Here is a 16452-nt window from a genome sequence, read left to right as displayed (position 1 = left end):
CATTAACATCTTGGGCTCTAATTTCTTCATCTGGAAGGTGGGGCTGATGACACCTCCCTGAAAGGACTGATAGGAGGATCAAATGGGATCCCCGTTATGAAAGCCATCTGCAAACTGTATGGGCGATGGCAGATTAAAAGGTCTATTAAGGACCTCCTCGGGGATTTCCAGCCTTTCAGAGTATACAGGCAGCAGCCAGGGCAACCAGCTGGGCAGGGTGGTGAAGCAGAGGGAGCAGATGTCCTCACCTGCCCCTGGGGGACGCTTGAGGGCCACCACCTCTTCTCCTATGGCCTCGGAGCTTCACAGGGACAAGACCAGGCATATCAAATGAGAATTGAGAGGTCTGCTTTGTTGAATGACGGTGACAGGGCCCTTGTCCCCTTGTGCCTGTCTGACTCTCTTCTCCCCAGTACACACCTCCCACCTGTCTCCTCCATCCAGGGCATTCACCTGTCTGGGGGCCAGCGACAGCGGGTGAGTCTGGCCCGAGCTGTTTACAGGGAAGCTGACCTTTTTATGTTGGATGACCCACTGTCAGCTGTGGACTCCCATGTGGCCAAGCATCTCTTTGACCAAGTCATAGGGCCCGAAGGTGTGCTGGCAGGCAAGGTGAGGCCTCCAGGAGGTTGTGGGGGAGGCACGGAGAGATCTAGGGCCTTAGGAGAGAAGCAGTGGGAGGCCAAGGGGTTTGGAGGAGACCTGGAGATATGGGAGGCCTGAGAAGAAGGAACGTCTGTTGGGTGGCAGGGGAAGCCCGGGGAGGGGGGACACACCCCAGGGGCACCGAGCCGGCTGCAGTGAGCCTGGGGTGAGGGGTGTGAGATGACTTTCACCCCTGTGCCGACGCCAGGGGTGTGTGTGCTGAGGTCAGTGGAAATGATGGCCTGCTGTCTTCTCCCCAGACACGGGTGCTGGTGACACACAGCATCAACTTCCTGCCCCAGATGGACTTCATCATAGTGCTGGCTGACGGGCAGGTGTCTGAGGCGGGCCCCTACCCAGCCCTGCTGCAGCACAGCGGCTCCTTTGCCAACTTCCTCTGCAACTACGCACCTGACAAGCCTGAGAAGAACCTGAAGGAAGGCAGCAGGACCGGTAACCATCCCTGACCCTCCACATTCCTGTGCCCTCCCGGCATCTCCCCTGTCTTGGGGTGCCTGTCGCTGGATGGGCCCAGTGTCACACAAGGGAGGTTCCGAGGAACTTTGGCCATCTGCGTGACAATCAGACGTCACCAAGAGGGAAACCGAACTGGACGTAGTCAAGTGCCTCTCCCTTCTCTTGCCTGTGTGACCTTATCAGGAGCTCAGGCCTCAGAGCCCTACTTTTCCCTTGTGTCCGAAGGGCATCAGGGCCCGGGCCCAGCCTGAATGTCAAGGCTGTCTCACAGAGAAGTCATTCGATAAATCTGCAAGTGCTTGGAGAAGTCAGTTAGTTACCAGCGAAGATGGACTGAGTAATTGCTAGGTCCTAGCACTACTCTCGGCACTGAGAGATGGCCGTGGCCGAATAGAAAATTCCTTGTCCTCTTGGAGCGTTTTGAAGTCTCTGAGCCCAGAAACCCCCCACCCCCTTTGTTGTCCAGTCCTGGCTCCCCAACGCCAAACCCTGGGCTGGCCCACAGATCTTTTCCTGAGTTTTCTTGCCTACTGCTGTATAGACAGCTAACATGACTTGAACATTTACTAAGTGCTGGGCCCCTTGCTAAGCACTTGACACACATATCCTCCCTTTAATCCTCCCAGTCACAATGACACGATCAAGTGGGTACTATTATTATCCCCATTTTACTTGCCTGCCTAAAGTCAGGCAGGGAGGAAGTGACATTTAAGCTCAGCCAGTCTGCCTCCAGAGCCCAAGCCCCTGACCCTTATATTTGAGGCCCCTTCTCCATAGCCCCTGCAGGGAAGTTTTTCTCCGTATCTAACCTAAGTCTTTCTTGCCGCCTTTCCCTCCCCCTCCCCCAGCCCCAAACTGATCGTTTACTTCCGTTCTTGTTCTTGGCTGCCCTTTCGTGTTCTCTCGTGCTTCTCGTGTTCTCTCATGCTGGTCCACTCGGGTCTCTTCTCTGGCGTGGGGATCGGGGAGCACTAGTGGCTTGCAGGGCGAGCTAGCCAGCCGCTTCTCCTTTCTCCCACCCTGCTGCAGGCCCCCAGCAGTCCCGGGGCTCACGAGAGTCCTCTGTCCTTGACCGCCATGGCCTGCAGGTGAAGCTGAGTGTGTTCTGGGATTATGCCAATAGAGGGCATGGGGCTCTATACCATAGTGGCCATCTGTCTTCTGTACCTGGGTCATAGTGTGGCTGCCATCGGGGCCAGCGTGTGGCTCAGTGCCTGGAGCGATGAGGCTATGGTGGATGGCCGACAGAATAACACCTCCGTGAGGCTGGGTGTCTATGCTGCCTTGAGTGTTTTGCAAGGTGAGCGTGCAGAGACAGCCGGAGGTATTTTCCTCACATCGGAGGTGCTGGATCCCTCAAACGATGCCCTTGACTCTGTGTTTTCTTCCATCATCCCAGCCATTGCCTGGCCCCAGTGCCTCCCTAATCCACCCTAGCAGTCCACCTGCCTCTGGGCCTCTCCAGCTCATCCCAGCAGTGCTCTGTCTCTGAGCCTGCCAGCCACCGTGGCCACCCCCTACCTACTAACCTTGCCCTGCATGCCCGCCACCTGGCCAGTGAATAAGCACCCCTCCGCCTCCTCCAGCAGGGCTCCTGGTGATGGTATCAGCCATCACGCTGATGGTGGGGAGTGTCCAGGCTGCACGCTCGCTTCAAAGGGTGCTGCTGCACAAGATGCGCTGGCCACAGTCCTTCTTCCATACGACGCCCTCAGGCCGGATCCTCAACCGGCTCGGCTCTCTAAGGACATCTACGTCATCGATGAGGTTCTGGCCCCCACCATCCTCTTGCCGCTGAATTCCTTCCACAACTCCATCTCCGCCTTCGTGGTCATCATAGCCAGCACGCCGCTCTTCACTGTGGTCACCCTGCCTCTGGCTGTCCTGTACATCGCGGGGCAGGTCCGCAGCCAGCGAGGGGGCGTGGTTTTTGTGTAGGCGTGGCTTTCCGGAGGCGGTGGTGTGGGCGGGGCTCTCTGTGGGTGGGGCGCTGGTGTGGGCGGGGCTCTCGTATGGACTGGCCACCGGGGTGGGGACCCAGGGACCTTGCAGCTGGATTTGGTTAGGGACTGTAGTCGGTTACTTTACGTCTTTGAAATTCATTTTCCTCACCTGTAAAATAGAATCCTGGAACCTACATAGGGTTGTTGTTAGGGTAAAATGAAATCTTTGTACATTGTGACTGACCCTGAAACTCCTTCCTGCTGCCTATTTTTTCTTCTGAAGTTTTGAGACAGGGAGAGCGAGCAGGGGAGAGGCAGAGAGAGAGGGAGAGAGAGCATCCCAAGCAGGCCCCACACTGTCAGGGAGGGTGGAGCCCGATTCAGGGCTCGAACTCACGAACCGTGAGATCACGACCTGAACTGAGATCAAGCATAGGACGCTTATTAGGCTGAGCCACCCAGGCGACGCCCCCACCCCGCCCTGCCGCTGCCTATTTTTAAATAAAATATTGTTAACCGTGCGAGACACATTATCCTTCCCTTTTTTTAGACATATCTAAACATATATGTGCATATATGTGTTTAACATAGATGATTTGGTAACATTCAGTTACAGCTGATTGTAGAAGTCCTTTGCGTGTCTGAGCCCCTGTCCTTCCATGAGTTTAATCAGTTGATGAAGGTAACCCACAAGGTGGCTGGAAGCTCAGGCCCTTGTGGGGAGTCCCCGATCTGGGCTGTGTTCTGTGCAGGGACAGGAGACTCTCAGATACCCATCCTGTAAGGCCCTGGCCATCTTGGGGCCCACAGGATGGAAACTGGAGGCAGAAACATGCTTTTGTGGGGCTGAAGTTTTAGAAAACTGGAGTTGGGGTGGGGAAAAGCTCTTTACGCAAAAGAATACAAAATGATCTTATTTTTGCAAATCTTGTGATATTCTGTGTGAGCACCTTGCTGGGACCCCTCAGTGGAGACAGGCACCTTCACTGATTTAGGAGGCCACGCAAGGTCCGTACTGCAATCCAGGCCCCTACAGGGGGGTAAGGGGTCAGGAGCTGAGAGGGATTCAGGAAGGGCTTCGTGGAGGAAGTGGCCTGGAAGATTGAGCAGAGCCGACCAAAGGGAAAGGGTGGAATGAGTTCATGGAGCCACAGGTAGGGAAAGGTAGCCAAGTCTTATGGGTAAGGGGGCTGGCCGGAAGAAGGCCCACATGGGTTCAGAGGGCATGCTGGACTGAGTCAGGGGTCCTACGGTGCTGACCCCAAGCTCTTTCTCCGTCCTCTGCCAGCGCTTCTATGTGGCTACGTCACGGCACCTGAAGAGGCTGGACTCCGTCAGCCGCTCGCCCATATACTCCCACTTTTCAGAGACGGTGACTGGCACCAGCGTCATTCGGGCCTATGGCCGCAGCCAGGACTTCAAGGCCATCAGTGATGCTAAGGTGGACACCAACATGAGGAGCTCCTACCCCTACGTTGCCTCCAACAGGTCACAAGCCTCTTCCCTCACCCCCTGTTCCTCCAAGAGTTCCCACCAGGGTCTCTGCAGGACAGACCCTGGAGTTCTGGGTTCCGGCTCTCCCCCCTACACAGGAAACTGCCCCCTTCCTGTACCTGCCCCACTTCCTCCTTGTCTTGTTCCCACAGGTGGCTGTGGGTCCACGTGGAGTCCGTGGGGAACTGTGTTGTGTTCTTTGCTGCACTCTCTGCTGTGATTGGCAGAAACAGCCCGAGTCCGGGGCTGGTGGGCCTTTCTGTGTCCTACGCCCTACAGGTACGCAGGGGTCCGGGCCCCGGGGCGGGGGCCACAACTGGGGCAGAGACAACACAGGTGTCACAATCATCTCCCGAGCTTTCGCTCTGCCCAGTATGGGGACCAGCCACGGGTTCTGCTCACCAGGACCGTGAGCCCACAGTCAGGCATGGAGAGACATTCTCAACCAACAGGGGATTGTAATGCCGGGTGAACAGGTCTTTGTGGAGGAAGGAACAAAATGTGGTAAGACCCCGGAGGAGATTCTCTACCTTGGGTGTTGGCGTTGGAGAAATTATCTTGGCGCCAAAGGAGAAACAGAGCTTGTCCGGCCTGTGCATGAGATTTAGAAGGTCAACAACCCTGACAGCAGTCCTGGGGCAGGGAAGCAGAGGGCTGGAATATACCTCATTTCACAAGCCTGCAGAGAATGTACACAGAGAAGGTGACTGGAGTCTGGAGTAGAGGGCGGGCTGGTCACCTGACATCAGCCTGTGTTATCAAAGGCTTAAATAACTACAAATGGTGGGGCGCCTGGCTGGCTCAGTCGGTGGAACGTGCGACTCTTGATCTCGGGGTCGTGAGTTCAAGCCCCACGTTGGGTGTAGAGATCACTTAAAAAATAAAATCTTAAATGACTGCAAATGGCATTTTTGTGACTTAGATCACATTTTCAATGCCTCAGAGGGCTCAAGCCTTGAATGCTTTGGTAAACAAAGGACAATCTAGACAAATGAGTCTTCTCAAGCTTTCCTGTGTTATGAATCACCTGGAATGTGAGTTCTGATACAGCAGGCCCAGGGTGGGGCTCAGGATTCTGCATGCCTATCAAGACTCCTTGGCATGCAGTGTGGTCCAGGGACCGGTTACATCAACATCACCATCTGACTCTTGGTTTCAGCTCAGGTTACAATCTCATGAACTGGGAGATCGAGCCCCATGATGGACTCTGTGCTGACAGCACAGAGCCTGCTTGGGATTCTCTCTCTCTCTGTCTCTCTCTGTCTCAAAATAAAATTTAAAAAAAATACAAAATCTCAAGTCCCACCACAGACCTACTGAATCATAAGCGACGTTTTAACAAGATTCTCTGGGGAACCTTTCTTATACACGTTAAAGTTTGAGAAACATTGGGCTAGGTAGTCCTTGGTTAAGTCTGCAAGGTCACTGCCTGAGATACAGGTGTGATAGAGCCCCAGGTGGCACACCTATGGGCTTGCCCAGGCCCACCTGGGGCGTAGAGGCAAGGAGCATAATCAGGGAGTCGGAACTCCTCCCATAGCTGTTGGGGGGAGGGGAGATCACCGTATCCATGACCCAGTCCCTTTGGCCAGATAACAATTAGTCTGACGTGGATGATCCAAATGATGTCAGACTTGGAGTCTAACATCGTGGCCGTGGAGAGAGTCAAGGAGTACTCCAAGATAGAGACTGAGGTGGGTACTAGGATGAGCCTTGGGCAGGGCGATTCTGGAATAGCTGGGGAAGGGTGCTTGGTGGCCCATCGTCCCTACATCCCAAGACCAGCTCTTCATTTGGGGGATTCTTCATTCATTCATTCATTCATTCATCCACTCAACCCTTATCGAGCATCAGCCAGAGGTCTATGCTAGGAGGTGAAGAGGGTCCAGAGTTGAGCATGGTGGGTCTCTCTTCAAGCAGATTCTGATGTTGTGGGAGAGGGAAGACAGGGCTCTGATAAGAGCCCTGGAGTGATGCACCCAAAGAGGGCGGACAAGAGGAAGGTCATTCAGCTGGGGTGTTCAGGAGGGTCAGGACTCCAGCCAGAGATTAGCCGGTGGAAGGAGCAGGGGTGGGGCAGCATGGCCTTTGTTGGGGAAACGGAGTTGTCCCCTAATGGCGGCGGGGAGATGCAGACTCTTCTCCACTTACTTCTTCCTGTGGTCACACCCCAGACCTCTTCACACCCAGCAGCTGCAGCATCTCTGAGATCTCAGGTCAAGCTTTTAAACCACCCTTCCCAGTCCTCCCAGCTCACGTGCCCCAAACCCTCTGCTGTCCCAGAACTTTGTCGTCGTTAGGACCCCCAGCCCTGTGGCCTACCTTTGTCCCTCTGTCCCCCAGGTCATCTAGGCCGGGTTCTGTGCTCCACCGGTGCCAATGCTCCCGACTCCCTTGCCCTCCTTCCTGTCAGTGGTCCTCGCCTACAAAACCCCTCCCCAGCCGGGCCCCTCTGTCTACCTTCTACATGCTGACACTCAGCAGCTAAGACATCGCTGGAGAAAATCACTGATTTTACTTCCGGTTTGTGACCACACATCACTGCCGGGTATTTCTATTTTGCTTCCCCCAAAAGCATGTGATCCCACTTCCAGAAAGGGCCATTTGAACCTTCTTTCCTCAACCCCCCATATTTCCTGCCCTTTGCTCAGCCATGGACCTTGTGTGACTTACTCGCCCGTGAGAAAACTAGGGTGTGAGATGCGAACTCCCTCAACCTTCTCGCCTCCAGACTTTCCAGCTGCCTGTGGTCCCTTCACCTCTTCCTTCCTCTTTTAGCAGGAAGTGTCCCTCCTGCTACCAAAGTCCACCCCTGCAGACTTCACCCCCCTTATTATACCCTCTGCTTCCTACAGCCTGCTCCCTCTGTTGGATGATTCCCATTCAGTGGCAAACACGAGCTATCATAGCATCCGTCCTGCACACACACACCCACCTCCCCTCCCCCTTACATCTCACGGCCCCGTCTCTCTGCTCTCCTTTGTCACGAAGCTTGTTTTATTTTTATTTATTTTTTTTTTAATTTTTTTTTTCAACGTTTTATTTATTTTTGGGACAGAGAGAGACAGAGCATGAACGGGGGAGGGGCAGAGAGAGAGGGAGACACAGAATCGGAAACAGGCTCCAGGCTCTGAGCCATCAGCCCCAGAGCCCGACGCGGGGCTCGAACTCACGGACCGCGAGATCGTGACCTGGCTGAAGTCGGACGCTTAACCGACTGCGCCACCCAGGCGCCCCACGAAGCTTGTTTTAAAGCACACCCGGGGAAGTGGGGAACCCCGTCACCCTGTAACACATCTGCCTCCTGCGGTCTGGTTTCTGGCCCTGTCACTCCACCAATGACCCGCCTGGTTCCAAACCTAGGGGACACTTTCTTGTTCTCATCTAATTCAATCTCTCAGTGACGTTCAGACAAAATGACCCCTGCCTTCTTCTTGGAAGGCCCTCCCTCATAGCGTCTGTGACCCAAGCTCTTGCCCTGTCAGTCTCCTTTGAGCCCCCACCTCACCTGTTCCTCTCAGCCTGGCCTCTCTTGCCCCCGTGGCCCCCCCGGCCTCCCCCCTGCCTTCCCCAGACATCTCCTATCACCCCCCTCAATCCTCTGTGGCAGGGATCTTTAAATTCTCCCTCTTCACGTCTAACGTTCCCATTTCCCCCTGTCCATAGACACGATCTGTCTCTGTAGCCTAAAAATCTTTGCCCCCAACCCTGTTGCCCAATCTTTTGACAACTCCTCGAGAGAACTGTCAAGCTACAAAGCAGGGTGGGGCCTCTCGAGAGAGGTCTATACTGGCTGCTTTGCTTTTTGACCGGTGACAGTCTGGCTTCTCCTGTCTCAAAGCAGGGTGGCTTTACGTGACCTGCAGAGTCACACGGGTCCCGCGCTTGGAAGGAAGGGTCTTACATCTGCTTTAATGCTCTGTGCTGTCACCACGTGGACATTCTTAATAACTATCGAACAAGAGACCCCACATTTGCATTTTGCACTGAGCCTCCCAAGTTGTTGCTGGTCCTGTCTCAAAGCCACCATCATCTTATGCCCAATTTATTTTAAGAACCTCCTAACTAGCTTCGCTGTTTTCCATCATCCCCTCTCCTTCCCCTCATAGTAGCCAGAGGGATCCTTTAAAAACACATCAAATCGTGCCATTGCTCTGCACATGGCCCCTGATGGCTCTGCATCTTGGAGTGAAAAAAAAAAAATAATAACCATGGTTCTTAAAATGGCCTGCAAAGCCCTTCATGAGGGGGCCACCCACTATCTGTCTCCTACCTCTCACTTTGTCACTAGGCTCCAGAACACATCTGGGGAGGTATTCACGCTTTCTGTGCCCTCTGCCTGGCATGCCCTTACCCCAGATATTTACTTGGCTTGTCACCTCCCCCACCCTGCTTTGGGTCTTTATTTGAATATCACCTCCTCCAGGAAGCCTTCCATGACCACCCTGTACTTCTACAACACCAAACACTTCTCAGCACTCGCCACTTTGCTACATTATGCAGATGTGCTTATTTGTTGATGGTGTGCCCCTCCATTGCGCGGTACCTTGTGACTTGTGACCCCGGTAGCTGTCACAGAGTGGCCACTCAGGGAGCTAGGGCAGGCAGGGAGAGGAGCTCAGGCTCCGAGGAGAGAGTGGGAGAGGGCTCGGCTGCGGAAGAGGGGCCACCCTGACGCAGACCCATCCTCCCCGCTGGGCCAGGCCCCCTGGGTGGTGGAGGGCGGCCGTCCTCCCGCAGGCTGGTCCCTGCGGGGCGAAGTGGAGTTCTGGAACTTCTCTGTGCGCTACCAGCCGGGCCTGGAGCTGGTGCTGAGTTACCTGAGTCTGCGCGTGCACACTGGCGAGAAGGTACGCGAGGGGTGGGTTTGTGCCGGGGACGCGGCCACAGCGTTTGGGAGAGCAGGTGCCGCAGCCCAGAAGTCCGGCGGCCCTGGAGATGCCCGCTGACTCCTCCCGCCCCCTGAAAGCCCCCCCTCACTCCCTCCAGGCGGGGATCGTGGGCCGCACCGGGGCCGGCAAATCGTCCACGACCCTCTGCCCGTTCCGCATCCTGGAGGCCGCGGAAGGTGAAATCCGCATTGACGGCCTCAACGTGGCAGATATGGGACTCCACGACCTGCGTCCTCAGCTGACCGTCATCCCCCAGGTACAAGCCTGCCGCGGACTGGCCGCACTGAGCAGCCCTGGGGGTTGGGGGGGCAGGCCCCACCCTGCTTTGTAGCTTGAGGTCCAGGCCCCGGACCTCCGTCTGAGAGGCTGGAGAGCCTGACAGCAGGAGCAGAGCCACAGAGCAGCCACCTGTCATGGATCTGAAAGGGGTCAGACTATCCTGGCCCCATCAGACGCTGCCCTCCGGCCACCTGGGCTACCAGTTGAGACCAGGATCGCAGGACCCTTCAGGTACCCCATCCCCCTGAGACGCTCTGTCCTGGTCTGCCTGTTTCCCCACTCGGAATTGCATTTCACTTTTTCTAGCTCCTCTGGGGTGTTTTTTTCTGCTGACTGGACATTTTGGAGTCAGATTAGCGGTTCCTCTGTCTGCTTTGGTGGACGACTTTGATTGGCAAAGCTGGGGTTTATCGCTTCCCCACAGGCACTTATCTGCCCTTTGCCTCCCTCCTGGAGGGCTGGGGACAGAATAGGAAACGCTGCCCCAAATTCCTTTCTTTTTCTCTGGCCCTGGGACCCATGGCTCCTGAGGGGGCCTGAACGGCCCTCTTCCGAGACCTTGTTGTGTCGCCAGGACCCCATCCTGTTCTCCGCGTCCCTACGTATGAACCTGGACCCCTTTGGGTATTACTCGGAGGCAGATCTATGGCGAGCCTTGGAGCTTTCCCACCTGCACACCTTTGTGGGCTCGCAGCCGGAGGGCCTGGACTTCCAGTGCTCCGGGGTAGAAGACTTCGTATCAAATGACACAGAGTCCAGGCCACAGCCCCCTCCCTACTCCCGTCTCAGTCTGGGGGCGCTCGGGGGAGGGGGGCGGGGCTGTTGTTTCGTATTGAACATATTCTGTGGGATCTCACTGACGCCTCACACAAGCTCCCGAGGTGGTGATGGTCCCCCTTTGCGGATGAGAAAACTGAGGCGGAGCCAAAGTCACCTAGCTGGGTGAAGGCATGCCTGGGATTGGAACCGGGAGATTCCAAAACCATAGTCAGTCCTGTCCTGCGAGGTTGTCAATGCTGTGCCTGGCCTGGGGTGGGGGTCTGTACTGAGCCCTTGGATCAGGTAAGAGCAAAACCTGCGGTGCATTAGGTAGCTCACAGATATTTCCCAAGATGGCTCTGCAAGTCCTTCTGAAGTTTCCGAGTGAGCGAAGTGAGCTCTCCAAGCCCTTCTTTGCTTTCTTACCACCCCAGTGTTGTATCCACAGCCCCCGGGCTGTGCAGCAGGGAGGGCCGGGAGTCACTTCTTACTAAGTCTAAAGGCTTGCGATTGATTCCCACACCTGTGTTAGCTGTGTGATTTGGGGGCAAGTTGCTTAACCTCTCTGTTCTACCTCTTCCTTCCCTTTAAAATGGGAATAATAGGGGCGCCTGGGTGGCGCAGTCGGTTAAGCGTCCGACTTCAGCCAGGTCACGATCTCGCGCTCCGTGAGTTCGAGCCCCGCGTCGGGCTCTGGGCTGATGGCTCGGAGCCTGGAGCCTGTTTCCGCTTCTGTGTCTCCCTCTCTCTCTGCCCCTCCCCCGTTCATGCTCTGTCTCTCTCCCAAAAATAAATAAAAACATTGGAAAAAAAAAAAGAAAAAGGAGCAGGTAGAAAAGAAAAGAAATAGATGGAATACATTTGAAAAGTGTACTTCATTTATCCCCGTCTATCTAAAATGTTGCCATTTCAACAAGTAATTGATATAAAAATTATTAGGGATATTTTACATTTTTTTCATACTAAGTTTGAACCCCCCCGTGTGGACTTTTACCTTTACGGTACATCCCAATTTAGACCAGCCGCATTTCAAGTGCTCCATAGCCACACGTGGCCAGTGGCTATCGTTTGGACAGAGCAGTCTTGAGGTCATTGGGATGAAATAGAAAGCACTTAGCCTGGATACACTCCTGAGATATTTAGCTATTTTATTCTTCTTCGTATTAGTCTGCTGGGTCCACACCCATGGACTCTCTCCAGACCTCAAAAACAAAAACAAAAACCTTTACATTTGCTCAGCACTTAATAGCGTTCAAAGAACGTTGGCATCCGCTATCTTGTTTAATCTTTGCTGCAGTCCTGTGGGCCAGGAATGAGGCTCCAATGCATAAAATGATTGCCCAAAGCGTCTCAGCTAGCAAGAAGGGGGGGCAGGGACTCAGGGAAGCCAGGGCTTTTGCCCCAAACCCTTCATCGCTGTGTCACAGCCATGCGTGGGATGGCCCTGCCCCCCGCCCCCCACTTCCCCTGCTAGTCCCGGGAGACTGAATATGCCCTTCAACGGGATTTCATTTACGCAGCCGTGTTGGGGTGGCTGGTGGATAAGCACAAGCTTCCAGACCCTGCACCCAGAGCTGGCTTTGCTCCATTTTCCTACCTCTGCTTGCTGTCAGCACCTCTCCTGGAGCTTCCCCTCCATCCCCCCCCCCCCCCGTGGCAGACGGGGGGGGACACAGCGGCGCCCCCACACCCCCCACCCTCACTGAGCTTGTAGCCGCTTTAATAAGCAGAACTTGCATCCTGTGCCAGTCCTACCATAAATCAGCCCTGAGTTCTAGCTGGAGGCTCACTCTGATGCCAGAACCTTCATTAGCTGCGGGAATGGGCCAGCGAGAGAACCTGGCCTTCACTTGGGCTGCGGTGACTCACCCCTTTGGGAAAGGCTGAGGTATTTGTCCTTGGGTGTGGGGTTATAGCAGCCTCTGTGGTTGGGAACACAGCCTCGCTTTGTTCACTAGCTCTGGCTTCCAAGGCAAGAGGTTGAAGGTATGTGCCCCACCTCTCCTCCACCTCCCCAGTGACCAGACTCGGGAGTCCCCGTGTCCCTGACCCTTCTTGTCCTCACAACAGAGCCCCGGCCTATATTCCCCCATGGGGCTGGGAGATGACTGTCTGGATTGTGTGACATTAGGCTCGGCAAGATGACAATGCGTGCAAATATCCGGGAAGAGCCATTTAGGTGTGCTCTTTCTAGAGTGTAAATGACTGATAGAAGCAGAGAAGCATCATGGCACTAGCTGAGGAGCGAGGACAGGGAAAAAGACACAGAAGGAGGAAGCCGGGGTGCCAGAGACAGACCGGGATTTCACAGTGTTGTTGAGCACTGCTCTACCCCAGACCCCTCATCAGCGCTGTGGGATCCAGATCTCCGTGACTCCGTGTTCCAGGAGGACTGGGCTGAGGCAGAAATGGGAGAAGTTAGACAGAAAGCCAGTCCTGGGCCTTTGGGAAGGAATGCAGACAGAAGCAGTTCAGGGAGTCCTGCCTGGGGGCAGGTGGGGGCACCCAGCTCGAGATGTCTGCCTTGCCCATTCCCAGCGTGGGCTGGGAACCCACCCACCCACTAGGTCACCAGGAACGGGCATGCAGATTACCTGGACACGGGGGAGCTCATGGGATTGTCTAGGCATGAGGGACAGAGCAGGGCTTCCCAAGTTATAGGTAAGGGGCAGGACAGAGTGGAGTCATCTACCCACGGTGGGCACAGTGATGTTTTCTGAGACACACGGGACACTTTGAGGTCACCAACGTGCAGGGAAGGGGCACACTGGGGCTCCCTAGGCATCGTGAATTGTGCCCACGCTGCCTCCCTGCCGCCTTCTGTTAATGCTATGAGGTGGAACCGGGTCCTTCATGACAAAACCCTCACTCCCTGAGCACCCTGCCTCTTTAGAGGGCCCGCGTGGCCATCCCTTTGTACGTCGCTCCCACAATCCGAGCTGGGTGTACAGGTGGGGAAGCCGCTAACAGAAGTGCATGATGCTAGAGTACCTGCCTCAGAGGGCTGGACCCTGACAGCCTGGACCCTCAGGAGCAGACACCCTGTGGTGAGAGAGCGGAGGGCTGAGCCCCAGCCCCGGCAGCTGCTGACTGCTGTGTGACCTTGGGCAAGGTGCAGAACCTCTCTCTTGGGGTTGCTGTAAGGAGTCAACGAAATGAAGCGTTTCAAATGCAGGCGACCCTGGAAAGTGTTAGTTTCTCCCCCAGCCTCTTACCATAACCTCCTCTAAGGATTAGGGCAAGGGCCTTGCCCTGGGGAATCCCACGCCTTCCCTGGGGAGGCAGCCACTCAGCCAAAAGAAAAATCTGGGACCTATTCCCTCACTGTGTCCAAAGTTAAGGTGTGATGGCTGGAGGACAAGGTCGGGGGCAGGGGGATCAGAAGCCTCACGGAAGTGACGTGGCAGTGGCCTGGCAGACTGGCCCCCTTGGAGATGTGGGAGCTCAGAAAAAGGAAGAGGAGGAAGCTGAGATAAATCTGTGTCGAAGGAGTGTGGTGGGAGTACATCAATAAGGCTTTATTCACAAAATAAACATCTCCAGGCACGGGGAGGTAGGGAGGATGCCATGGATAGGGCAATGGGCAGACCTTGTCCCTGCCTCAGAAGTGTCCCCACACAGCCCCCGGGGGCTTGGGAACCAAGCCGAGAATGCCCAATGCTACCGTCTGTCTGTTCCACCCCTACCCCACCCCTAACCAGGCCCCCACTGAGAGAAGAGAGGACAGACAGAGGTGCCAGGCCTTGGGTCCAGACAAGGGACAGGGGTGGGCTGAGAGGATCTGTTCTCAGGCCTAACTGAAGACGGCGGTCACTGGTAGCCCTGAGGATAGAAGGCTCAAACCAACCTTGGAGGTTGGGAGTTCATTCATTCTAGTGGGACTGGCAGAAATTAATCAAATATTCCTGCTATCAAACGTGTAAGGAGAGCCTGCGGGAAGGAAGCAGGGGTATGTGTATGTAGGGAAGAGAAAGCCAATCCACACAGGGCAGCCAGGACACTATCTTTCCTAAGGAAAGGAAGCACCAGCCAGGCCCTACAGGATGAGTAAGAGTTGGGGAGTGGGCGAGGAGATGGGGTACAGATACAAATTTCAGGCAAAGGTAGGAGGGCACATGAGGCCGGAGTGCAGAGGGGGAAGGGGGCAGTGGAGGCAAGATGAGGAGGAGAGAGGGACAGGCCCCACTCTGCTGCACTTGGAGGACCCTGGGGAAGCAGTCGGTACCCTAGGGAACAGTGAGAAACCACTGAAGGGAGGAGGGGCATCTCCCGGGCTCGTTCGGGCAGTGACCAGGCAGAGATGTGCACAGACACACTCCTTCCCAGGACGTGTTTCCGGGAGCCCTGTAGGTAAGGGAACAGAGTGAGGCCCATCCCTTCCCATCCAGGAGCATCGCGCCGGGCTCAGGGGAGCCCTTTCCGCTCCTGCCTCACCCCGGGAGTCAGGCTGTTAGCCCTGCACCAGGTGCACCCCGTGCTTGATTGGCAGGGGATTCTAATCCCAGGTCCAGACCTGACTGTGTGTGTGTGTGTGTGTGTGTGTGTATGTGTAGATCCCTCCATCAGCAGCAACCAGATATGCAGCCAAAGTCCCAGATTCCAGTGTCAGGCCTCCGTGCAGCCCAGTTTCCTGCCGTGTGCCTTTGTGAGTTGGCACAAAGCAGGTAGGAGCGCACAGGGCCCAGCGCACAGGCCCGTGGCTCCCTGCGCACAGTCCTGTGACCCCGGTTGAGGGAAGGGCTCATTAGGGAAGGTTTTCAGAGGCCCGAAGAGCAGAGATGAATAGGAACCTTGTGTTTGATCCCAGAAACGGTCTCATCTGCTAGGAGAGCAAACGGAGCAGCTAAAATAACCAGCCTTGCGAGCGTGCACATGTGGCCTAGTGGCTGTGTTGGGTGGGTCTCCCGAAGCAGGAGGGTTGGCATGTCCCCGCAGGGCCTGAGCAGGACCCAGAAGGGCAGAGTTGGACGGTAAGGGCCAGGTCGAAACTGATGGAGACCTGACCACTTCTTTTCTTTGGCTAGGGTCCTTGTCCTGGACAGAGGGACAGTAGCTGAATTTGATTCTCCAGCCAACCTCATCGCAGCCAGAGGCATCTTCTACGGGATGGCCAGAGACGCTGGACTTGTCTAAAATATATTCCTGGGACTTGCTCCTGGCCATTGCTGGTTTTCATCAGGAGAGAAAAAGACACCAAGCACGTCTGCAGGATGGACTTGATGGCAAACACTGGAGGCATTTGCTAGATTCTTGCCCTGCAAAGTGCCTCACAGAATAATTGTGCTAAATGCTTTAGATGAGGAAGTGGGGCCCAAGAGGTGAACTACGGGCCCGAGGCCACAGCTAGTTTGAGGCAGAGCCCAGACTGGTGCCCGGGGTCTCCTGATTCCCAACCTAGTGTTCTTGCCACGCTCTGCTGTTTTCAGTCATTTCATGGAATGACCTCTCCACTCTGTCTGATTTTTTGTATTTTCTGCTCAGAAGGATTTTTTTTTTTTTTTTTAAAGTAAAGCTTTTTCCTCCTGGAACAGCAGACTGCCGGGTCAGGGTGTCCTTAGGAACTGAGTCCTGTACTCTGGGGTGCTGGCCTGAATCCATTAAAAATGGAGCACTGATGAAATAAAGCGACATGGTCAACAATACGTATACCCCGATGCAGCCTTTCTCTGCCTGTTCATAACGTTTGGGGGTTAGGGCCTTTCCAGGAGGCAGGGAGGGAGGGAGAGAGGTGGAGGCAGACTTTATGTACATCTACATGGCTGGGATTATCTGAAAACTTCAGTCTCCAGAGCTTTTGGCTAGAAATATTGTCTTTACAGCCAAAAGTCACTGGGTAATTGCCAATAGTTCCTGCTCTGCTGTGCAGATACTGTGCAAAGGCGAGAAATAAAGCCCCTGAAATCGGACCCGAGGCCTCTTGGGAAGGCTGCTGTGAATGCCTCCCTCATGCCATCCCTCAGACC

At 55.1% G+C, this 16452-nt stretch overlaps 1 protein-coding gene across 1 annotated transcript in view; it reads left to right on the top strand.

Annotated features, from left to right (window-relative positions):
- The window catches only part of ABCC3 (ATP binding cassette subfamily C member 3), a 41957-nt gene extending 25828 nt beyond the window's left edge, over positions 1–16129 (top strand). Inside the window, 13 exon segments of the mRNA XM_040497885.1 lie at positions 445–612; positions 906–1098; positions 2152–2243; positions 2245–2422; positions 2712–2854; positions 2857–3024; positions 4354–4553; positions 4712–4838; positions 6152–6253; positions 9263–9409; positions 9549–9707; positions 10305–10483; positions 15487–16129. Of these exon segments, the coding sequence (XP_040353819.1) occupies positions 445–612; positions 906–1098; positions 2152–2243; positions 2245–2422; positions 2712–2854; positions 2857–3024; positions 4354–4553; positions 4712–4838; positions 6152–6253; positions 9263–9409; positions 9549–9707; positions 10305–10483; positions 15487–15622 (1992 nt within the window). The 3' untranslated portion in view covers positions 15623–16129.
- The last annotated feature ends 323 nt before the right edge of the window (positions 16130–16452 follow it).

Source organism: Herpailurus yagouaroundi, unplaced genomic scaffold (genome assembly GCF_014898765.1).
Source record: "Herpailurus yagouaroundi ecotype Mexico unplaced genomic scaffold, PumYag 189, whole genome shotgun sequence".
NCBI lineage: Eukaryota > Metazoa > Chordata > Mammalia > Carnivora > Felidae > Herpailurus > Herpailurus yagouaroundi.
Note: the sequence above shows the minus strand (reverse complement) of the source record. Positions and strands in the feature narration are given on the sequence as shown.